The sequence below is a fragment of the Talpa occidentalis genome, unplaced genomic scaffold, assembly GCF_014898055.3.
Source record: "Talpa occidentalis isolate TD23 unplaced genomic scaffold, MPIMG_talOcc4v2.1 talOcc4.2, whole genome shotgun sequence".
Classification (NCBI taxonomy): Eukaryota; Metazoa; Chordata; class Mammalia; order Eulipotyphla; family Talpidae; genus Talpa; species Talpa occidentalis.
Window position 1 is genome coordinate 129,007,554 of NW_023602073.1, and position 26,310 is coordinate 129,033,863.

A 26,310-nucleotide genomic window follows, 5' to 3' on the forward strand; every position below is an offset into this window, starting at 1 on the left:
ATACAAATTTAATTGAGTAATTTCTCTACTTAAATCACAGGTGGTTCCCCATTACTTGCAATGCTAAGCCAGTGTTCTTAGATGTGCCCTACACATCTAGGGCACTTTTATGGCCTGCTGTTTTCAGACTTCTCCATCTTCTCTCCCTCTTTGCTTGAGGAGGTATTGCATATTCTCTTTATATCCCTGTTATTCATTCAATAACTTGATTCACACATGAATCAAGTGGGAGAGGAGGGGTGAAGGTGGGGGTGGGAGTGGAGGGTTGTAGGGTAAAGAAAATATCAGGCTTTTCTGCCCTTCCGCCATCAGGATAGATGATGGATCCTTGTCCTGAATGCATGCCTGATGGCGGGCACCTGGAATAGGGTGTGGGCATAGGTAGATGGGATTCAGCTGAGCTAAGACTGTGCTTTTAAGGGTGGCGTCACAGGGGGACGGGAGCAGCAGCAGCAGCAGTAGCAGTAGAAGCAGCAGTAGCAGCAATAGAAGCAGCAGTAGAAGCCGAAGCTGAAGCCGAAAGAAAAGCTGAGAAGCAGCAGAACCAACGCCAGAGTGAAGACTTGCTGGGGTGAAGACCTGCCAGCCTCCCAGCCCCCCAGCCAGCACCCCTGCCTGCCATATGCCTGGTGAACCCCAAATAAAAAACCTGCAAAACTACTGAGGACTCTGACTCCTCCTTTACCCGGTCTGCATGGGATCAGAAAACCTGCACTGTGCCCAGTCCGTTCCTGCCCCTTACAAGGGTGAATTAGCTTCTCCCTGTATCTTCATCTTAGTTTCACAGAAATGAGTGTGGGTTGCTGGGGCAGCTGGGCTCTGTACTTCTCTACTGTGGATTTGTGGACAGACTTAGCACCTGCTGCTTTTATGAAGCAAGTAAACCAACATGTGGGCAAAGCAAGTAATTGCCATTGTTCCTCATTAGATCGTTATTTACTTGGGATGCTTGTCTTCACTGCAGATTTTTGCAATGATTCTTTTGATATGTCATTTAAATATTAAGTTTAAAGCTAAGACTATTAGAATTGGAAGGGGTCCAGAAATGATGTAGATGAAATCTAATCAGTTTATAGAGGGGGAAACTAAAGGTCAGAGAGATTAAGTGATTTTCCCAATCTTTGAGATATTTGAGGCATAACCAAGACTGGACATTAACTCCTTGCTTCACATTTCAGTTTTCTTTCATTTCATTCTATAAGTCATGTGGCACCTAAGCAGGGGAAGGAAAGCTGTCTTAAAAAATTGCACCTATTGGTAGAACAAGAATTAATGTTGAAGCCAGCAGGTTTGGATAGTACCTTGGTGATTCAGACCTGAGACAGAGAGACTGGATTAGGGTACAGTGAATGGGAATAAGAAAAAGAAAATGACTATGAGGATTATTTTCAAGGAAAACTCATAGTACATGTTACTACATATATATATATGTTTTATATATATTTATATATTTTATATATATAATTCATACTATATATTTATATAGCAGAATGTTGAATGAACAAGGATAAATGATTATATTCATATATATACATACATACACACATATACACACACAGGCTTTATACAGATTACAGATATTGAATATTCATAATAAGGCATATTATAAGTAAAAAACAAAACAACAGCCAAAAAATGACTGTTCCCTTTAATTTTTATGGTAACACGGGGGCATAATATTCTCACTATCCACTATCTCACTATCTCACTATTCTGAGAGGTTCAGAGTTTTGCCCACAGCCACACAAATTAGTATGAAGAGCTGAGCCAGGACTTGAAGACAAGATTCTGGAATTAAAATCCAGTTCTAGGGCCTCCCCTGAGGCGCAGTGGTTGAGCGCTGGGTTGCGAAACTACCCGCAGCCTCTGCAGTGCCAGTTCGATCCCCAGTCCCTGCGCGAGGGTCCCACATGGTGCGCAGACCTCTCCTGCGCCCGCTGCGCCCCTCAGCAGTGTACTTTGGTCCTTCTGCCTGCTCTGCTCCTTGCTCTGGCTCTGGTGAATTCGCTCACCCTCCCGCACTTCTGACTGTACCCAGTGCTTGTATAAATAAAATAAATAAATCTTAAAAAAAAATTTAAAAAAAATAAAATTCGGTTCTTTTTACCAACTCTTACTACAAGAACCATTTTAATCTACCAAAATATATAAATAATATTTCTGTGTTTTGTTTTGTTTTCGCCACAGCTGATTTTCAAACCTGATATGTCAGCCTACCACTTTATTGTATGCAGTGTGTAGAATTCCTGCTCCCTACATATTTTTCTCCCATTTTCCTAATTTGTTTTGCTTTTTTTTGCTTTTCCTGGATTCAACAGCCATTGCCATGATAGTTAAAGATGTATTACTGCATTGTTGCATTAGTTTTGCTTGTGCTCTGTAGTTTATCTGCTTTAGCTTTTTATTCTTCAGTAGTTGAGGAAAAGCAATATACATTTTGAACCTACTTATTACCTAGCAAAAATCTGTATGATCCACATCGTGATTGACTGCATTCCAGGAATTTATTCCCAAGAGTCTGCCTCTGGTGTGGTGCCTAGGTAACTCACATTTTTCATAAAGTGAATGTGACAGCTGTGGTTGATCTTTGAGCTTTGTTATGTATATGCTAGACTATTAGACATCTTCTAATTCTCTTCTCCCCACAGTGCTCAGTACAGCACCTTGCATATACTAATTTCTCAAAATATTTGTTGAATGCATGATTAACAAAAGTTATTACTGTCATTAAACTGTGGGCCTTTTATCGGACTATGACAGTTAATGTTGAAATGTGTACATGCATAGTTATACACATATGCATTATGTATAGACACACAAAAATATACTCCATCTTTGTTTGCTCTTAATATATTTAAATACCCGTATTTGATAAGACTGTACACAGATAATTGTATGACGATTGAAACGTGAACGGAAGGTTTTTTCAACATGACTACTTTATGTTTTAGATAGACTAGCTGGGGAAATTGTAGTACAGTGTCTATGAGTGACTCTCTAAACAAATTAACCAAATAGGGGCCTCCCTGGTGGCGCAAGGGGTTGGGATGCGACCTTTGAAACTATCTGCAGCCACTGCAGCACAAGTTCGATCCCCGGCCAGGGAGCAACCCATTTGGAGCAGCAGACCTCTCCTAACTCGCCCACTACTCCCCTTGGCAGTGTTTTTCCGTCGATCTGCCTGTTTTGTTCCCCACTCTGTCTCTGGTGAATCCTCTCATCCCCTGCACCTCTGGCCTGTACCCCAGTTCTTGTATGCATAAATAAATAAATCTTTAAAAAATAAACAAATTAACCAAATAGATAGAATCAGGGATCTGAAGATAAATATGATTTTATCAAGTTTTCAATTTTGGCATTTTCAAATACTGTATACTTTTTTCTTCGATATGCACTTTAAAATAGAGAATGTAATTAAACTATGAGCAATAATTTCTAAGTTGAGGAAGACAGTAATACCATGACATTCTGTTCCTTTTGTGGATAATTGTAAACAGTGAGATCATTCCCTGCTTTCTCTCTACATCATTGTTAAACTGTCTCATTATATTTACTCCTAAGACACGGCTTGATCTTTTCATCTTGTTATAGAGGGTGGAATTATGCAATAATATTTCTTTCATCAATCCTCCAATTCCTTAATTCCTGATGTAATTTAAATAGGTGTAGACTTTGCACAGCCTTACAAATGAAGGTGAAGGGTTAGAGACTAGAGCTTGGGAGTAATGTCCAGTATCCTGCTTTCCACTTACATAAACTCATGAACCTGGTGCCCGCCAGCTTTATACTCTGTGACAGGTAGGGCAAGTATTTGCCAAAGTGTCCTCGGTCTGATATCAGAGTGGAAACATTTAGTTTGCATATGGCTTATTTCCCTTTGTAACTTGTTTGTGACTTATTAAAGCCCCTTTTTGATAAAATATTCCTTTTCTTCAGAAGATGTCAAAGAAAGGTCGTATATATTGGATCCTCAGGACACATATTCTCTGTGAGTCAGCACTGAATCTCTAGGATACACAGCCTGGTATTGTCTTTCTTTGTGTGATTGTTTTGGTTTATCTTCATAACTAAACTGCCAGTGCTTCAAAGAGAGTACCCTGTTGGTTTTGACTAGATATTCATACAAACGTTTTAAAAAGATAAGTGATAAGGGTGAACCCTTATCTCTAAGTTTTGAATTTATATTATCCCCATGTACAAAAGCACTTTTTCATACCGAAAGCAAATAAACTCCTTCTAGAGAATGAATTCTGGTTAACAAAACTTGGTCTCCCCTAAATGTGCCTGAGATGAATTATATTTAATAAGTGTTTGTGAGTGAGGTCAGTTCATTCTGTACTGGAATGCAAGGCAACATGCAGATACACTGTACATATTGAGTTTCTTTTATGTGCATGCCCATCCGTGGAAAAAGAAGAATCAGGCAAACCAAAACATCATACTGTATAAACTATGAGGATATCTGCACATTTAAACAGGAGTGCAGTCCGACCCAACCCCACGGTGTGTCAGTTGTGATGGTCTGAACAGGTGCGAACTCATATGCAGGACAAATACTGCTTCTTCTCCGTCATCTCTGCTGTGCCCAGCACACAGTGGACATCAAGGACATTTATGAATGAAATGACACACATCTGAGAAAATCACAAGAGGAGTTTCATGTCATTACTCCTGCTTGGGGTCCTCTAAGTGTGGATGTGCATGTGAGGGGGGTTGGGTGGAAATAATATCAACATAAACATGGAGAGCAGATCTCTGAGGTGACCTAAAATAACAGAGAATCTGGGGGTTGTATTTGCGTAGGTGACTATAAACAGGGAAGTTTTTTAAAAAAGATTTATTTTTATTTATTTATGCATACAAGAACTGGGGTGTAGGACAGAGGTGCAGGGGGTGAGAGGATTAACCAGAGACAGAATGGGGAGCAGAATAGGTGGATCTACTGAAATACAGTGCTGAGGAGAGCAGCAAACAAGGGAGGAGAGGTCTGCTGCGCCATGTGTGTTATCTCCCTGGCCAGGGATTGAACTCATTCCTCAGTGGCTGGTAATAGCTTCATAGTGCTGAGGTTTTAACCCCTTTGTCACCAGGGAGGCCCAAACCAGAAAATTTTAATGAGACCAGTAGTTCTAGTCTCCAGATTATCAACAGAAAATCACCCATAAATTGGCATTTAGGAAATTCTCATAATCAAAGGAACAGTCTCTTGGGGAAAATTAATAACTTTGTGAGCACATCCATAGCTATTATTCAATCCATAAACATTTATTCCACATCCTTGTGGGCAGAGCTGACGATGGATTGATAGACATTCCAGTGATTAGTAAAGATGATAGAAAGAAGAGATACTTTGTAAATATCAGGTATTCCCTGATTATTGTTTTTGTCATTTTGCTGTTATTACTAATAATATTTGTATGCCATGTAGCTTACAATTTTACTTTATTTTTATTTTTCATAATTTCATATATTTTGTATTGAAGTTATATTACATTATCACATCTAGTTGAAGGTAGGTGGGCATCATTATAAATCAATATCTGCATGAAATGTACACTCAGTATTGAAGCATCTTCCCAAACACATATTCCAGAATCTCTGTTTCTTGTTGCTTGTTAGAGAGAGCAAGAGATATTTTCCTGGCTCTGTACCTGAAGAAACTAATGTGCAAAAAAGTTTAAGTAATGTCACCCACCTGGGAGTGAGCAGCTGTGGGACCAGAGTCCAGGCCTTTCTGACCAGCCATTCTTCCTACAGGCCACTTGGACTTTAAAATAAGACCCTGAAGAAGCTTCTTGAGTTTGTCGTTTTAAGACAGCAGTTGAGGGCCTCCCTGGTGATGCAAGGGGTTAAGCACAGCATTATGAAGCTATCTGCAGCATCAGCCTCTGCAGCACAAGTTCGATCCCCAGCCAGCCATGTAGCAACCCACATGGCACAGCAGAATCTCCTGTCTTGCCTGCTGCTCCCCTCAGCAGTGTGTTTCAGTCAGTCTGCCTGTTCTGTTCCCCACTCTGTCTCTGGTGAATCCTCTCACCTCCCCACACTTCTGGCCTGTATCCCAATTCTTGTATGCATAAGTAAATAAATCTTACAAAAAAAAAAAAAAAAGACACAGTTGAAGGAACAACTTGAACCTGTATGTAAGCAAAGAAAAACCAACTTTGCCAGATCTGTGCAGTGCCTCTAAGACTAAGCTGAAAAGCTAACCCTCTGGCCTAACTGCCTTCTGAGCTCTGCAGAGAATGCTCTAGTCAACCCTAGTTGTGGCCTGAGCCTGTGGAACCTGATAAGCAGCTCTCTAAACCAAATGTTTCATTTAACATAAAATGAGCGGGCCTTGCAATAATGGTTCAAGAGGTAGCTGCACACTTTATGCAGATAAAAGGCCACATTCCAGCCTGTTATCTGGTCCACTCTCCTTCTCACTTACTACTATTACTGCAGTCGACCTTCTTAATCAAGTCTGTGCAGAAAGGAGATGGAGACACCCTGAAAAAAATGCCACTTCCCTGCATCTGCCCTCCCTTGGGCATTTTCTTAGACTGTGTCCCCACTATGGTGAAGGCCTTTCTGCAGGTCAGTGAGCTGCCTGTGTGTATCCTGGGGCAGAAAAAATACTGCTGTCCCCACCACAAGCTGATTATAATTGTACCTGGAGTCATATTCCAAAATAAGTGTCATTCACATTAGCTTAGCTCCTATATCCAAGAATTCTTGTAGGAACCCAGGAAGAAGCTTGGAATGCCAGCACATTAATCCAGACATGCCAGGGAGTCTAAATAAATCAAGTAAACATCTTGTTTGGGATAAGGTTTAATATACTGAGCTTGTGGCAAGCCACAGTATTTTGAATTCATTCCACCTGTTCCAAATTTGGTCACAGTATGTTTTATATAGTATCGGTCCTCAAGAGTGGCCTAGATGATCTTCATTTTACTGTCATTTAGGCAGTTTCTCTATGGGTGTCTTAAAGCATTTTGTGACTTTGAAGTGACACTGAGAGCAATTGAATTGCAAAGTCCAGAGGTTTCTAAAATGGGTTATGTTATAACATGGGATTGAAACCAAACTTATCTCTTGTTTTGCTTTAGACTAAATTTGAACAAGAGGAGCTCAGCTTTAACATACGTTTTGCATATGAAAACGTCCATATCAAAAGCCAAAACTTTTATATGATCAGCTTAATCTGAGCACTTGTGTAGTGTTCCTAAATTCGTGGGTCTGAATTCAGAAGGGAGACCCAGTCAGCCTCATTACCTGTTACAACTGACCACTTTCATCATAATGGAGTTATAGCCACATATATCCAAGGCTCACTCTGTTATTTTTGCATTATTTTTAGAAGGATTTTTTCTTTTTAATTTTTTTGAAGATTTTATTTATTTTTATACAAGAACTGGGGTATAGGTCAGAGGCACGGGAGGGTGAGATGATTCAGCAGAGACAGAGCGGGGAGCAGAACAGGCAGACCGACCAAAACATACTGCTGAGGGGAGCAGCGGGCGAGACAGGAGAGGTCTGCCACGCCATGTGGGACTCTCCCTGGCCGGCCAGGAATCAAACCCATGCTGCAGAGGCTGCGCACAGCTTCACAGCTCTGTGCTCAACCCGCTGCACCACCAGGGAGGCTCTTTGCTTTTTTTTTTTTTATTTAAATTAAGATAGGAAATTGTTTGGGTACTAATCCTCTTACTTTGAAAGGGAATTAAACTAAACTTTTCTATTTTTATCTATTTGCAAGCAATTGGAATTGCTGCCTCTGCTGGGGCTGGCTGGCACTGTAAGGGCTACAGAGTTCCTGTGCCTTTACTTCATGATCACAAGGAGAAAGGTTTTTCTATTTGGAATTTTGAGAGTCTCAAATATGATTATTTGTACAAATTTAACATAAAAAGAGACCCAGCTTAAAATTTTAACAATAATAAAAGTAGTATTTTGGTAGGCCATTAAATAGTTCCAGGGCGTCTGGGGAAAGTGTAGCTTTCTCTCCCTACCCACTCTCAACTGACCCCTCCCTGGTGCAGTGTGGCATCTTCAGATGGCACTTATGATTCCTGCACAGTATTTTGTTGTAGTTGTTGGCATTGTGTGAGCATGGATTGGTTAGGTGTGGGTTAGGGGGCTTAGCATGGAGAAAAGTAAGGGAACTGTTTTGCACAAGGGATTTCCATGAGGGGTAAAATGTCTGAAGGGTTTGTAATGAAGTTAAAGAGGAGAGAGTGGAGAGGACAGAGAGAAATTGGAATGAAATCTAAGAAGACTAAGCCAACCTGTCAAAGTCTAAAATACTAATATTTACACAAAATATATGCCAACATTTTAAAATGGTAACAATTACTAGACTAACGGAAAATTGAAAACTGATTCTACAATCAGTAGTAGTATAAATACATTCTGAACTTTACTAATATTACTATTGTTTTTCTAATTTGCTATTTCAGTTTATGTTCTCTCCAGAAGTGTGAGAATTTTACCCATCTTATCACATATCTAACTACTATTTGACCTTATCTGATTTTATAATATTTGCCGGTTCTAATGGGTTTGGTATTTCATTATTGTATAAATTTGTAGTTCCTTGATTATTAAGAGTGTAGTTGAGTGTCTAGTCAGTGAACTTTTTATAATTTTTTAAATGAATTTTCTATAAAGGTTATAAAGTATTATACTATATTTAATTATATAAGCAAAAGAAGAAAATTAAAATTAACCCATTACCTACCACTAAGAATACAGTTTATTCCTGCTTTTTTTTAAAGATTTATTTATTTATTTATACAAGAACTGGGGTACAGGCCAGATGCGCAGGAGGGTGAGAGGATTCGCCAGAAACAGAGTGGGGAACAGAACAGGCAGACTGACGAAATACACTGCTGAGGGGAGCAGCAGGCGACACAGGAGAGGTCTGCTGCACCATGTGGGACCCTTGCTGGCTGGCTGGGATCAAACCGGCGCTGCAGAGGCTGTGGACAGCTTCACAGCATGGCGCTCAACCATCTGTGCCACCAGGGGAAGCCATCATTCACTTCTTGATGGACATTTGTGTTATTCCCGGTTATGTGTTGATCCCTTAAACCTTTTATAGAGGAAAAAATATATATCCATATATTTACCCATATCAAAGCATGAAACATGAAACATAATTCCTGCTGTTAATCAGAACCTGGAATAGTATCTGGCTTGCAGAGTTGTTCAGTAGTTGTGTGATGAAAGAACTAGATAGCTGTTGGCATCTAAACACGAACCGGGAAAACAAAGCAAGCAACTTCAGGAGTTAGAGAGCCTGGAACTATGGAACTGAAGTGGAAAGCGGCCCATCCTGAATCAAATCACTGAGCTTTTGCTGAGAGCTGTCTTCATACTTTTTCTCTTTTGCCCCATCCTTTTCCCAACCACTGAGTTCAAAACCTTAATTATGGGCCTCCCCGGTGGCACAGCGGTTGAGCACTGGGTTGCGAAGCTGCCTGCAGCCTCTGTAGTGCAGGTTCGATCCCCCGGCCACTGGGCGAGGGTCCCACATGGCGCGCAGACCCCTCTTGCCGCCCGCTGCTCCCCTCAGCAGTGTACTTCGGTTCTTCTGCCTGTTCTGCTGCCTGCTCTGACTCTGGTGAATTCTCTCACACACACCCCTCCACACACACACACACACACACACGCTTCTGACTGTACCCAGTGCTTATATAAATAAATAAATAAATCTTAAATAAAAAACAAAAGCCTTAATTATTTATGAAATTTCCCTATCTTCATATTGGGTTATTTGCAATTATTCTGATAATTCAGTTTCCTGCATACTTGTCAGCTCACTGCCCCATCATGCTTTTGCTTAGCTTCTACCCATAGCCAGCCTCAGCCAGCCACAACCTCCTATCTTGCCTTCCTGGCTCCAATTTTCCCCTCAATTTCAGCTTCCATATGCTCACCACATATGTTGACCATGCCACTTTGTTGCTTCCAGCTCTCCATTTCTCCTTCCTGCTGACTACAGTTCAAAGTCCCCAGTACTGACCCGAAGGAGCCCTGTTCCCTGACCACTGGGATACAGAAATATTTAGCTATTGGCAAATCTCTGAACACACTATGCCATTTCCTACCTACAGGCTTTTAAAGAAATCTGTCCTCCCATTTTCTAAACTCCTTGCAGTTTTAAAGCCTTCTTTATCACTGCATATGTATGCACACACATTGACAGAAACCCAGCAAGTTAACCACTTCTCATCAGTGTGACTAATGTCCACAGCACTGTTCATGCACTGTGCTGTCATTGCATCTTTCTTACTAGACTGACTACACAGAGTGTGGGGGCCCTGGTTTTTTAACCTTTGAATCTCAAACAACTACTATGGTAGCCACTGAGTAGGTACTCAATATATGCTGCGTGCTCGATAAATAAGAATCACTCAAAATATGGTGTTCATAAATACCAAAAACAATGTGTGACTTGAATATCTGATCATCAAGTTGTAATTTTCCAGCCAGGATTGCTTAATGTCTTTTCACTTTCAATTATTTTCAATCCTGTCATCACCATCTGAGTCAAAAACTATTTAACTTCCTGTCTGAATTATTGCATCAGCTTCCTAACCAGCCTTTGTGAATAAATTCTCCCTCTTTTGTGAACCACCTTAACACAGATTAGCTGGACTAATCTACAGTGACTGCTTTAATGGCATTACTCCCCAGTCACATTCCACTGCCTGACTTTTAAAAGCTCTAGGTAGACTAGGACTCATTTTTTTTATATTCTCCAACAGATACTCTCTATTCTAATTAGTTCTTTCCCACCTCTCATCCATGCCTAGCTGTGTTCACACCAGCTAGTGTTCCAGTGCTTAAGCGTATCCTTTCTCCCAAATACCCTGCCTTCCTGCGTGTATTTTTCTGAATTCAACTACTTTGTTGTGCTCAGGTTGGACCAGTATGACCAAACTATTTGTGATTCTGATCTATAGCATCCAGGTTCTAGCTGCATTGTAGACAGGCTTATAAAGAGGTGAGAAAACCCACTGTAAGATATTTCAAAGTGAATACAAGTTATAAGAGAATGTCTAGTCTCCCCCACCCTACACTAGAATATAACCTCCATGAAAGCAGAATAATTTTTATCTGTTTTGTTCATAAAGAAAAAACAAAGACCTAGGCACCCAGATATTTATCAAATAACTAAATAAAAATATGAAATTTTATTACATGGTGGAAATACAAAAAAATCCTTTCTTAAAATAATTGCAGAAAAAATATGAACAAATTTGACTGAGTTATGGATTTGAAAGATTGTGATATTTCAGAGATAATTTATTTAGTGGAATCAGAAGATAGTTCTAGTACAAGTCTAGATAGACAAAGCATAAAAATAATGTGAGAATATTCTAGCTCAGGGTCAAAGTAGATGCAGGTTCTTGTATTCAGAGTAGTATGATGCCACCTCTGTTTTGCCATGACTTAGGTGATTTGCCAATGCTTTCTTAAATGACATAATTTTAACAAAAGAAAAGTATAACTTATTTTTTTCAGAACAGCCCAGAATCTGTCACTTGATAGGTATTTGTTAGTACCTGAATGTAGACTTTTGTTAGAGGGAGGAGATTTAAGGAGGTGAATGATATAGTTGTATTTGAGAAAAATCATTCTCGAGGATGATTTAGAGAAAAAACAAACAAAAAAAAAAAATCAAAGAACCGTTCATTCACTAAGGTACCGTGATAGAGCATCTACTGCTGGTATGTGCTTAAAAGTGAGTGTTCTGCTGAGTGTCTCTGTGATAAGTAGCCTATAGGAAAATTTAGGTGAGGAATTGCAAAGACCAATTTAAGTAGTGATTAGAATAAAAACGAATATACTTAGGCAGAAACACTAAGAGATTTTGGTGGACTATGTGAAGATTGAAGAAGTGAGGATATCACCAAAGGTTCTGATTTTAGTAACCTATTTAACAGTACAGTTGGAGATAATATCATAATATTTATGAATAAGTTTTACAAGTATGACAATGAGGTTACTGTGGACATATAACTTTAAAAGAATCTGTAGAAAATCCCTTTTGAGATGACCAGTATAGAATGATAGATAAGATCTGGTACTTAGAAGAAATAAGAGGACTGAAAAGGAATGGGTTTTGAAATGATTCACAGGAAAGCAGTTGTTTAAGACAAGTGGAAATTCCCCCAGAAGATGTTTGCCTGGATGCCTGGATGAGGGTGAAAGCTATGATACAAGATGATGGACAGTAGACCGGTAAGAGGGTAAGAGTGATTTACTAAGAGGAATGAAAGTTTATGGCCAAATGTGACATCAAGAAACCAGGCAAGAGGCTGTATCAGTTAAAATGGTTTCATGTCCAAGTAACAGAGAAGTTGACTAGCCTCCCATTAAACAATAAGGTGATTTATTGGTTCACATAACTGGAATTCCAAAAGTAGAATAGTCTAGGGAGTAGTTGATTAGGAGCTCAATAACTTCAAGAAACCAGTCTCCTTTGTCTCCTGGTGCTCTGCCAGCTACAGTTTAGGATTTGCCCTAAGTCTGTTTCTCCTCTGGTGAGACTGTGTGAAATCAGGACGATGTGCTTCCTCATTCACATCCTGCTGAAGAAGTCACATGGATCTGGAAGTTCTCTAAGAAGAGTAAAGAGGAATTCACTCACAAATCTCCAGCAAAGTACTCCTTATTTCTCATCGGCACCAACAGGGTTATTTAATGATTCCTGGGAGAGGAATTAGGACTCCATCTTGTGGAGCTGAGAGAGGATTTAGTTTTTTCTGACCCATGAAATGTTGTTGGAGATAAGAATACCTGAAAAAAATAAAGATTTTTATGGGTAAAAGAAAATGGAAAATGGAGAACACAGACTGGGCAGCAAGGACCTCTATACTAGTATTAGGTGTGCATAGGAGGGAGATTGAGAAGTCATCAACATTTCAAATGCAGAAAGTGGTAAAGTGAGAATCAAAGAAAAAAACAAAAAAGTCCATTCAGTAGATTAGTAATTAGGAGAAGGTGATCTATATAGATTCCCTGGACCCTGATTGAAGTGGAGAGAAGGTGACTGTGAGGTAAGAAAGGGAATGTGAAGTATTGAGTAATTGGGAAATTGGGGGTTTGAAATAAAGAGAGATAATAATATAATGGCTAGAAGGAAAACATTAAGAGGCAGGGTGTTTTGTAATCACCCATTAAATGTTTTGAAGTCTGGTCAGTGGCTCTAATCAAATTCTGATGACGTTTCAACTGGTGACCAGTTGTATGAACTTAGTCAACTTGTCAAAACCTTCTTTGAGTTATCATTTTAGGGGAGAAAAGGAGAGCTTTTTAAATTATGTTTTGGTTTTATGTATTTTTGAATCACAGAGTTGATCGACTTCAGGAATATTTTAAAGAATAGTATTTATATTTCAGGTGTGCGGATATGTATGTGTTTAGAAGAGATTTTAAGTGTCATACTCTAGTGAGACTTCAATATATTACTTGGGGACTGAAAAGAGAATATTCTTACTTGCCATCACTAGTTGCTATTGTCTCAGTGTTTGTGTCTCCTCAAAATTTGTATGTTTAAATTCTAACCCTCAAAGATAATAGTATTAGAAGGTGGATTTTGAGAACTTCTTAGTATATGAGAGTGGAGTCCTCATGAATGGGGTTAGTGTCATTATAAAAGAGGCTCTAGAAAGATCCTTAGTCCCTTCCACCATGTTCAGAAAAGTTGGGAAAATGTTAGCTGAGAAGGGTCCTTGCCACAGAACTCAAGCCTGCTGGAGTATTGATCTTGGACCTTTTGAGCCTCCAGACCTGTGAGCAATAAGTGTCTGTTGCTTATAAGCTGTCCAGTCTATAGGTATTTTATCAGGACAGCTGCAATAGACTGTCACTTGGTCTTAAACTAAAATCCATTTTTTTTTTTTTTTTTTTTGCAAAACATGCAAGAATGTGTTTAACCCCATCTTTTGGTATGGATCCACATTTACTAAAAACACAGAAAGCACAGTGCCTGAGAAATGGTAGGCACTCAAAATAATTATTAAAATATTCTATTCTTGAAGTTTAAGAATACAAGATATTTGAAATCTGTCAAGAAATTATAAAATATTTATACTGGAACCATGTTTTTTTAATCATCAGGGAATTTATTCTAAAAAAAAAAAAGCTTACACTACAAAACTAGTGATTTTGAGCACAGCGATGAAGCCTAGGTAACAAGAACTAACTAGGTTGTTCAGTAACATTTATGGAAAATGTATTCAGATATTCAATACATATTAATTGGACACTTACTATGTGCCAGGCACAGTTCTAGGTAGTAAGATGCAACAATGAATAAAATCTCTTTGCTGTCATGGAGTTTAAATGCTAGAAAGAGGCAAATAACAATTAAATAAACATATTGCGTATCAGGGAAGATGAATAAAGTAGGTAATGGGATAGTAGACAATTACTAGATAAGGAGTTTGCTATTTTATAAGGACGGTAAGGGGCACATAAGTGATGTTTGGACAGAGAAAGAGAGCAAGGAGTTTGGCTGGGGGGATTGTGTTCCAGGGAAGGAAACATCAAGTGCAGAAGCCCTAGACTTATAGGCTTATTGGGAGATCAGCAGGTTAGGGTTGCAGAGATGGGATACAGTGGCTGGAGATCCAGTGGGTGAGGGGACCCACATAGGAGCTGAGGTCAAAGAAAAGGGTGTTGGTGTATCATGTAAGAAGTAAGTGCTAGCTATCATATGAGGAATTTGGAATTATAGACCCTCTTTGATATTCACTGGGTTATCTCATGATAAATCCATCTTAAGTTGAAAATATCATCAGTTAAAACTGCAATTTAATAATTTTATTTACCAAACATCACAGCTTAGCCTCACCGATTTTAAACATCCTCAGAACACTTATATTAGCCTAGAGGTTGCCATAATCATCTAATACAATATCTATTTTGTTTTTTCTTTTTTAAAAGATTTATTTGTTTATTTATTTATACAAGCACTGGGTACAGTCAGAAGTGCAGGAGGGTGAGAGAATTCACCAGAGCCAGAGCTGGGAACAGAACAGGCAGACTGACGAAATACACTGCTGAGGGGAGCAGCAGGCGTGGCAGGAGAGGTCTGCGTGCCATGTGGGACCCTCGCCAGCAGTCGGGGATCGAACTGGCACTGCAGAGGCTGCGGGCAGCTTCTCAGCCCAGCGCTTAACCGCTGTGCCACCAGGGGAGGTCCTACAATATCTATTTTGTAATAAAGTATTGAATATCTCATGTAATTTATTGAACACTTTATTGTACTGAAGGTGGAATGTATTGTACTAGAAGTGTACAACAGAATGATTGAATGAGTTTTCATCATTAAGCTCTACTGTTAAGTCCAAAAATGTTAAGTCAAACCATCATAAGTTTGGGACCTTGTGTACTCTGAGAGATAGGAAAACTCTAAAGGATTTTGAGCCAAAAAGTTAGGTCCAGGGTGCTTGTTGCAAAGCTCACTCTGTTATGGGGAGAATAGATTGTTTCAGTGCAATTGTGAACCTGGGAGACAAAGTTAAAAAATGCAACTGTTTTTTCTGGTAAATATGTAATGAAAATAAAGCTACACATCTAAGAAGCTTGTCCAAGTGATAAACTGACAGATCTTCTCTAATAAATAGCTGGTTTATAACCAGCATAGTAACAATTCATGCAGAAATAATCTAGTTCTTGCAACTTTACTTTTGTATTTGGCAAACCTTGCTTAGCAGCAGGTAGTATATGAAGCACAACCTCCACCCTCAGCTCTGACAAATGAAAACAGATTATTGAGTTAGTGTCCTTAAAATTAATGACATTATGATATTTGATTATTAAGAGAGAATTACTTTGTTTGTATTTTTATCTAGCTTTTACGAAGTATTCAAGTGCTTTATTTAGAACATTGTGTGTTCCCTTCAAATGTTAATGACCGACTACATCTTAGTTTATGCAATATTTAAAAACCTTTGGCAGTGAGATATGTGGGATAATGATAGGAAAGTTCTCTCATTCTGTATTGTATAATCTCAAGAGTGGCTTATTTGCGAACTTAGGGATAACCACCCTTATTTTCCAAGCAGAAGTTACTTTGGAAAACACAATTGAAAAGAAAGATTGCACATGAACTTAATATTTAATGTGCTTGCTATTTTTTCCCAAAACTTTCCAGATTACTGTCAGCCATAGAGCATTATTCTACCACCCCACCCCCCACCCCCAGTTATGCAAACCACTGTTCATTTCCTAGGGACCTTAACAGAGGCAGGCATTGAATTCTCTGTAGTGTTGCCTCCCACCTGGGAAAAAGACAGCCCTGTAATTGAATCCCAGCATATGCATTGTCATCCCTCCTGCCTGCCTCTCTTGTGCTATAGCAAATTAAAAGATCTCTAAGGCTCCGCGTGCCTTCCAGCTGCCAGACCCTGGTAGACACAAGGGAGCCAGAAGGGACCAGGTGGAGCAGTTTTGAGTTGCACTAAACACACAGCACAAGGAAGTTGGCCATAACTTCCCAATGAATATTTATACCAACCCCATTTCTCATCTTGCTCTTTGGCATGGATCATAGTGCTGAGCTCCTGCTGATTTCAAGGGCCCTGCATTGTGTTTGGACCTGCTCCGTGAAGTATTTCGCCAGATGAGAAATGGCCCCAGGTTCCTATCGCTAATATGACTGGTTGACTTTTTTTTTCAAATGGAGACTATCATGTTATAGTGTCATAAGGCTGGGGCAGTGGGGGAGTTCCCTGACCTCTCCTGGCTTTGCTGTTTCATGACTTATATCTTCAACCTTTACTTCCGGTGTGGTACTTTAATTGTTTATGTTAAGAGCCACACAATACTCTGTTTTGTATATTGTTGCACTTTTTTCCCCAGCTTTTTCTTGGGGGTTTTATTTTTACTTGCTAAGGTCAGGCACTTATCACAGGGCTCTCTTATCACATTTCACATTCTGATCCTTCATGGCAGGTGCTAACTTCTTTGCGCTCAAAGTGAATGGGTTGAGTAACCTCATAAAGATACAGAATGTCTTGGCATAGAAAGGAAAGGAGTTCAGAATGCCTGTCCATGGAAGACACTCAGCGTTATTTAGAGAGCCTGATAAACCTGAGAAGATATTTGGAAAACAGCTACATACACACCCATTAACTTCTTCTAGGTAGTCGATCCTAGACTTATATTCATGTCCCTGATTCCCAGTTCACATTTTATCTAATAAAATACAAACCTATGAAACTTTTATCAGATTTTCTTAAAAAAATCATTTTGTTCATTTAACTGTAGACCAATGAACTTCTTATGAATTGTAGATTCTGAAATTACCTTCTGGGATAATTAAGTGTAAATAATTCAGCATAGGGGCCTCCCCGGTGGCGCAGCAGGTTGAGCATAGCTCTGTGAAGCTGTCTGCAGCCTCTACAGGGCCAGTTCAATTCCCGGATGGCCAGGGAGATTACCACATGGTGCAGCAGGCCTCTCCTGTCTTACCCGCTGCTCCCCTCAGCAGTGTGTTTCAGTCAGTCTCCCTGTTCTGCTCCCTGCTCTATTTCTGGTGAATCCTCTCACCCACCCATGCCTCTGGCCTGTACCCTAGTTCTTGTATAAATAAATAAATCTTTAAAAATAATAATTCAGTGTAAGTTCTCTAAGACAGAAGGCACCCCAGAATAACCTCATAGTCGGTTGTGACAGCAAAACCAGAAAAGATGAGCAAAGGCATGCATTTTACTTAGTACCTGTGGATTTCAACAAGCATGTTTCAAAGGCTTTTGATTTATTTATAAGGAAAAGAGAAAAATACAGAGCGAATGATCGTATTACTACTATTTTTTTCTAAAACTGTTCCCAAGATGTTGATATAAATCTGGAGATACACACCACTAGGGCCTTCTTCAAAACGTGTCTTTGACATTAGTCTATTCGGCATGTTTATTGTGATTTGGTATTGAAGTAGGTTAAGAAAGTTGATGGGTGTCATGGCAATAGGCAAGAGTACACTGAACAGCAGCATCAGAATCTAACAAGACAGGCTGAAGCAGTGAATTCAGTCCAAGAAGATGGTATTTAGGAGGAATGCACAAAAAGCTGTTCAGTTGGGTTCCAAATGCCAACTGTGTGTGTAGTGGCTGGAGGAAATGGGTCTAAAGCATCATATGGGACAAACATTTAGAGATCTGCTTGCTGGGTTTGAGCATGAGTTCATACTGTAAAGTGTCTGAGAGCAGAGTTTCTGTATTTTTCAGGCTACAAGGACAGGTCCAGAGTGAAGGATATAGTTTCCTGGGCATATTTTGTAGTTTAAGAATACAGGCCCCACAATTTATGAGAAAAAATGGAATTTCAGGCTTTCTCAGAAGAAAACAGCAAGAAGATAAAGGGGTTTAACATGGCCTAAGTGCACTAAAGGAATTGGAGCTGCCCAACCTGGAAGAGAAAGGCCCTGGGTCAAAACAGTACTCTTTGATGTTTTAAGAGTGGCTTTGTGAAAGAAGGTTCAGACTTGACCCATGTCGATAGTTTACGTTTCTTCGAGGACCAAAGTTCCATGGAAACTGTTTGTAGAAAACCATGTATAGAAAAATAGTAATAGTAATCTGAAAATGAAATAGGCTTCCTTTTAAGAAAAGTATTGTAAAATATCAAGCTTATCAATACATGGAACAAATTTTTGGTTGCCAGAGGTAAAAGTTAGGGGTGGGGAAAATAGGTGAAATGGGTCAAAAGAAACAAATTTCCAATTATAAAACAAATAAGTCATGTGTATTTAATGTACAGCATGGTGACTATAGTTGATAATACTATATTGTATATTTGAAAGTTGCTAGAAGAATAGTAAGTTCTCATCACAAGAAAAAATTGCAACTGTGTAATACATATATATATGTATGTTAACTAATTGTGGTGACATTTTGGGAAACATACAAATAACAAATTATTGTGTTGTATACCTGAAACTAATATATTACTTACCAATTATATATACCACAATAAAAAAATTATTTTCTTGGTGCAGTCAAATAGACATATCAGGCAGTGCTGTAGTGATAGTGAAAATTTATTAAGACATGCTAAATGCCAAAATATGTGCAATTTGAGTGTGTGATCTTACTTAATTCATTAGTAGTCCTCCAGTAAATATTATTTCCACATTTTTAAGTCCTAGGTGATGACTGATAAATGGAAGAAACCAAGTTTAAAAGCTAAATTTGAATCCCTTCAAATGTAAAGTCCATCATTTTCTTAGGGAACCAACTTTCCTTTGTATATTATGTCAATGCTTTGCTCTTTTAAGTTCATCATTTAGTATTGAAAGACATTCACTCACCCAGTAATATGTTTGATCCTTTTGGTAGAGTTTTTCTTAGAAAAAAGGTTGATCTCTTTCTTGTTATAATCAATGGCGTTACCACAGTTTGATTATGAGTGTCTCTGCTTGTTAGAGGAGAATAATTTCCTGCTTCATTAACCATGGTTTAATACAGACCTAATAGAAATTTGAGTATTGTACCTTTCAAATGCCTGAAAAAAATGATGGGATAATTTCTCTTTCAAATTAAAGAAGAACATCTGGAAACCTAAACTTAGAGAAATGTTTTTGTTTTTAAAAAACATTTTCTCGCATTTCTTAGGTGGGAAAACCATGTTTAACTAAATAATTGGATAGAATCATAGTGAAGAAAAAGCCAAAGCTGTAGTCGAGTCTATAAACCCTGGAAAGGGAGGACTATAATAAAAGTGTCCAGAGAACAGTGTGTTCGTGGCTTTATTTGCTCTTGCTCCAGGGCCTGAGGTTACCCTGGCAGATGGGTCACTTGCGCTGCAAGCACTCATGCTGGCCTCAGGGACAGGCATGAGGTCACTGGCAAATTACAAAAACAGCTCCTAATATGCATGGCCCACTTCCCTGATCCTTGCTGTTGGGGGATTTCTCCTCTGAAATTTCCTTTTCTCTGCATGGAACCCAATTTTGATTAGTGAATTGCGCTACTGAGAGCCTCCTCTCAAGACTGCCTGTCTACCTGATACAGTGTCATAAGTACTGTTGCAGAGGGGATCCACACCTCCCAGCTGTGCAGCTGGAGGAGAAGCTGGCTCCACTCTGCAACCATTGCAAAGGCTTCTTGGATCCTCATCTAAAATGTGCTGTTTTAAGAAGGCCTGCCATTGTTACTCACTGTGCTTTTTTAAGAGATTGGAAACTGGTTCTAAGTTGTGTCATGCCCATGACTTTTATCTGATCTAAGTTGACCACGTTGTTTCATTATTATTTTTTCTCCCACAGTTGCCTTTTGTGCTCATGTAAGGAATTTTCCTCCCCCTTTTGCATGTACATGTGAACACACACACACGCACACACACACTCTCTCTCTCTCTCTCTCTCACTCACTCATTTGGAAGGTCTGCACAATTTACAATATTAAAACTGCCACACACATTCCAGCAAAGAACTATCCTGGTTTTCCTCCACCTCCCTTGCTCTCCCATTAGCCTGCAAGCTCTTTGAGAGTACTTTCTGTATCCTAATACCATCCCTAGAAAACAGCAGATGCTCAAGCAGTGTTTGCTGAACTAAACTACATTTGACTTCAAGTAACTGAAATTACTTCATCAACATTTTTTCTACTCCTATTATCTCATTCATTCATTCATTCATTCAGTATCCTGCACAATTCTAAGTATAGAGGAAGAAAAACAATGAATAAAATGAAGCCTACTCTCTAAGTAGAAGTTGAATTTGTTCTTATTTTTGAGGTAAGAATGAAGGTTTATATTACATAGAAAAGGAAGAGGTGAGAAAAAAAAATATCTGATCTTGCTCTTAAACTCCTTCTGATGGTCAAAATGAAAATTGACTTATGAGATAAACTCTGAAAATGTGGGACATAAAGCCACAAACGCATAATGCCCATGCTTTGCAAAGAGTGGGTATCTGAAAGTTTACAACTTGCATTTCTGGGTCATGAAGAACTGATGGAAACTCACTTTGTAAATAAACAGACTATGACTAATTGCAGGAATTGTGCAGGAGAAATCATGGTTTCTGAGAGTAGATTTTAAAGTGTACAGATTTAATGCTTGCTTTTTTCTTGAGTTTGAAAAGCATGTTATCAGTCCATTGGAAATTAAATTCTTTCTGTTTACAGATGAATTCAAGATAATCAGGATACTAAGTTGCAAATGACACAATTCATCTTTCTTTTCTTTTTTAAATGGGTTTTGGTGTTTATGGATAAGTTCATTTTTATATTGTCCAGACAGAGACTAGTATTCACGTGGTCTTATGACATAGGGCCACTAAAAAGAAGTTGAAATAGACATCATTGGAGGAAAAAAGGATCACCCTTAAATATGGTAGCTTTAAATATGGTATAGATGTGGCCACACAGATGCTTGTTTTGAGTTTAGTATAATTTTTGAAACCATTCAAAATGTTTTATAGCAGAAATATGTATTTCTGGTTGCGGTTTCATAGTATGAAAGAATTAGTCACATTTAAGATAGGAAACATGCAATGTCTGATAGAAAGAATCCAGGTTCCAGAGTCAGGTAGATAATAGTTCAAATTCTGGTGCTTCTTTCTCCCTTCATCATCTTGAACATGTTAAGTATCCTCTTTGGACCTCAGTTTGTTCATCTATAAAGTGTGGAGAATAATCTGCATATCACTGGGCTAGTGTGAAATTAAAAATAGCTAATATACATGAAGTACCACACATTCATTAGCTTGCTTTCTGGTGATATTCCTCAGGGAACTTATAGTCAATTCCATTTTTTTCTACCAGTTGCTGTTTCTCTGCTTTAGTTTGGGTCAATTATATTCTTCCAGCTTCAGATTTATTAATTCTTTCTTTTTCAGTGTCTCACATTTGCTGTTAAGTCCTTCCAAAGAGTACTTTTTATTAAAATATTTTAATGTTCGTTCTGTAATTTTCATTTGATTCTTTTGTAGTTTCCATTTCTTTTCTATACACACTATAAAGATATGTTTGTATGTATTATATATGTACATGTTCTGTACATGTATTTTATATGCTTTATATATGTATTTTGTGTGTATATATCACATATGTAGTTACATATCTACTGTATTCATATCTGTATGCCTTGTGTGCATGTGTTTCTTTCCCTGTGAATTATTTCATGTATTCACAGTAGTTTTTAAATCCTTTCTGCTAATTCTAGAAGCAGCATCATATTTAGGTCTGCTTCTATTACTTTTTTTCTCTTCACTAAGGCTCATATTTTTGTGCTTCTTGTTATGACTCAAGAAGTATGAAACCTCTGTAGGAATTAAAGCACTTGGGCCTCCCTGGTGGCACAGGTGGTTGAGCGAAGCGCTGTGAGGCTGTCTGCAACCTCTGCAGTGCCAGTTCAATCCCCGCCAGCCATGGAGCAACCCACATGGTGCAGCAGACCTCTCCTGCCTCGCCCACTGCTCCCCTCAGCAGTGTATTTCAGTGAGTCTGCCTGTTCTGCTCCCTGCTTTATCTCTGGTGAATCTTCTCACCCTCCTGCGTATCTGACCTGTACCCCAGTTCTTGTATAAATAAATAAAGCTTTAAAAAAAAAAGAATTAAAGCACTTCCTTTTGTTCTGTTTATTCTTTTTTTTGTGCTTATTTCCAGAGTCCAATTATTTTCCTCTGCCTGGAAAGCAAGGTGAGGGTCTGAATGTCCAGAATCCTCTTAGGGTTGTGCTGAGCTTGATGAAGACTATGAATAGCCTAATTCCCAACCTCCTAAATAGCCTCTGCTTGATTTCAATATATGAAATGGAGAGACAGTCAAGGGCATTTAAGACAGTTTTGGTTCATGTTTCAATTTAGTATAGACTAGGCCTTTGTTCCTCTAACTGGTATATTCACTTAGTTCTAGTAATTTTTTTTATGGATTTTCACTTTTCTTCACCTAAACAATTATATTGTCTATGAACTATTATTTTTTTCCTTTCTAAATGTTTCCTATTTATTTATTTAATTTTATTTATTAATGGTCAAGATTGCCAGTAAAATGTGCTGAGCTGGAGAAAATAAATATCCTTGCCTTGGGTCAGATCTTGAGGAGAAATAAATTAATATTTTATCATTTAATATGATGTAAATAGTAGATTTTTCAAAAATGGTCTTTATCAGATGGAGAAAATATTATTTTCTATATTTGCTGAGAATTATATCATGAATGAATGATGAATATTATCAAATACTTTTCCATACCCATTGAAAGCATATTCTGTCAATAAATATATTGAATTATAATGATTGATTTTCAAATATTAACTCAATCTTGAATTCCTGGGATAAAGCACACTTGGTTACCATACATTATCCTTCGTATTGTTGGATTGTATTTAATTTTGTTAATTTTTTTCCATTTATGTTCATGAGAAATAACAGATCTGTAATTTTCTTTTCTTGAAATTATCTTTGGTAAGTTTTGAATTAGGGTAATTTTGTCTGATACAATGGAGTCCCTTGTATGTTTTTCTGAAAGAACTTAAAAAAGATTATTTTCTTTACTAGAATTTTAGCATTTTACTTGCTAGCATTCACTAATGAAATCATACAGCCATGGAATCTTTCTAAGTGTTTCATTACGAATTCTGTTTCTTTAATTGAACTGAATGGGACTAGCTAGATTTTTTTTTTTTAGAAAATCGCTGTTTTTATAAGATGCTTTTTTCAATAAACTTGCTGATTTAGTCTAAGTTATTGAGTTATTTGGCATAATATTGTTCAAACATTCCTCAGTATCATTTTAAATACCATTAGTGTCTCTAGTGATCATCCAACTATTAGTCTTGGCTGTTTTATCCAATGTGACAATCTGTCTATATTCAGTAGAGTATTTGGTCCACTGATACTTAGTGTAATCATTTATATAGTTGGAATTGAATGTGACATCTTGCTATGTGATTTTTCTCACATCTGTTATTTCTTTGTTTTCTTGGTGCCACTTGAGTTACGCAAATTTTAAATATGTTTTATTTTAATTACTATTGAGTTTTATTGTTTTTATTTTTAATAATATTTATTGATAGGTATTAATTTATGTATCCTAAACTTGCTTCTTATCTAAGTTTAGGATCATAAAATAATATTTCATGTTAAACAAAGAATGTTCAATGAGTATAATTTAGTTACAGCTATCCTTTGTGCTGTTGTTATGTATTTTAGTTCTATGCTGTATTATACAGCAATACAGTGTTGGTCTTGTTCAGTGGTCTGGTTTTTGTGAATCAAGAGAAAAAAGATAATCCTAATTTATCTTTTCTATATTTTTATTTCTGTGTTCATTCCTTTTATATGTCTGAGCTTTCATCTGGTTTTCTTTCTTTCAGCTGAAGATCTTTCTTAAGTATTTTTTGTAGTTTGGTTGTGGTGATGACCTAAATTGAGAGAGAAATTATCTAAATTTTTCTTTTCCTTCTGCGTTTTTCATCTTTCAGGGAAGGATCTTTGGTCACTGTACCCTCTTTGGACCCTCTTTTTGAAAGACGGTCAACCTTTCAATTGTCTCAGTTTCATTTAGGGTCTTAATTCCAACACATTCCCTGAAACAGGCATAAGTCAAAGTCTTCTATTCTTGAATGTATATTAAAGGTGTAATAACTTCAACCCTCAGTCTAAGGCTCATGTTTCAACCTTCTGGATCAAGAAGTTCAGCTAGAAACTTCTGCTTTGCCTTTGAGTTAACCCTGTTTCTGGCTACTGATTACTTTCTCACTGGTTATGGTGGATGTCTAATTTTGGGCAATTAAATATTTTCAACATTTATATCTGTTAATGAAAAGCACGATCAAATAAGAGGCAGAGTATCCATATCAATTTAAACTGCCATGACAACAGAATCTGCTTTTTTTTCTGTATATTACTTCATAGAACAGTTGTGGGATTACAAATAAGCAAACTATGACACTTAACTACTATGGAAGCATTATCTATTAATTTTTGATAGACTGGCATATTCACCTGGTTAACAAAAAAAGTCTTAGCTACTGGATACAGTTCTTATTGTGAGATCACATACATGCTCATTAGAATAATATATGTAGTTTGTTGAGAAATCATTGCAGAAATTTCAACCTGTTTTGCTCCTTTCTGCTCTCACAGGTCTATGGAAATGCAGGACCTAGCAAGTCCTCATCCTCTTGTTGGAGGTGGTGAAACTCCTGGTAGCGCCAAACTGGAGAAAGCTAATCTCAGCAGCACATCAGTCACAACAAATGGGACAGGAGGTAAGTGTACCTATCACCTGAAGATGCCCAGAATCAAATTTCAATGTTTGTTTTACTATCACTTAGGGATCTGCTAAGAAATAAATATCTCATAAATAAATAAATATTAGTAACATAATCAGTTATACCCAAGGAATATATAGTTCATAATGGCTTATTTATTGGTCAGTTGATTTCCTCAAAACTTTTGCTCCTCCTCTATAGCTGGAAATATTCAGGAAGAACAGATAGCCCTGAGCAAGTTTTTGAAGGCCTTCAGTAAGGGTAACTTTTTGTATTTGTCCTTGTGTATATTTAAAAAAAAATGTAGACAAAGTGATGAAAGGCTTTGGACTCTTAACTTTAAAAATTAGATGACTTTTTTGTTTTATTTTGAATTGACAGAGAAAGGCTATCTCCAAATTTTCTTAAAAGTGATGTTGGAAACAGAAAAATATCCATATCTGCTGTATTTTCTTTTCAAAGAGAATAATACCTGACATGTAGTTAAAGGAGGAACTTAATTTTTTTCCAGATACTTTTTCATTTGATTAGCCCATTATTATGCCACAGTTATGGCAACATTAAAAATTATAATTTTCAATATTCTTCACTCTTGTTTTTACAAAATGGTTCAATCTGTCAGAAAATGTGAGCTGACTTTTGCATCAGATTATATGTATAGGCACATATATATGCATATATATATATAAACTGCATTTTAAATCATTCCCAATTATTGTGAAATTTTATAGTTTTGTCAATAAATTAAATATTATATGAAACCTTTTAATTTACACATCATATTGCTAGATATAAGCATTTGCCACATCATATTTTCTTTGAAATTTTCAATAAATATGTGTAACATTGATACACCTCTTCCCATTTATTTTAGAATAGGTATGCAGTCTAAAATTTTCCTTATAAAATTGTGTGCATTGCAACTTGCCTGTATTTAATGTCTTAAAACCTTTGTAGATTAACATTTTCCTTGTTTATAATGTTTATTTGTCTCTAAACATGCATCTATAATTTCAGCTAATTAATTACAGGACTGTAAATATATAAGATTGTTTAGTGATGACTCCCAGAGTAACATTTATA

At 37.6% G+C, this 26,310-nt stretch overlaps 1 protein-coding gene across 13 annotated transcripts in view; it reads left to right on the top strand.

Moving 5' to 3' along the window:
- The window catches only part of EYA4 (EYA transcriptional coactivator and phosphatase 4), a 241,808-nt gene that overhangs the window by 155,359 nt on the left and 60,139 nt on the right, over nt 1-26,310 (top strand). For all 13 annotated transcript variants that reach the window (XM_037520421.2, XM_054697847.1, XM_054697853.1 and 10 more), the window contains one exon: nt 25,100-25,224. In XM_037520421.2, coding sequence (XP_037376318.2) covers nt 25,100-25,224 — 125 coding nt within the window. The remainder of the gene's footprint in view (nt 1-25,099; nt 25,225-26,310) is intronic.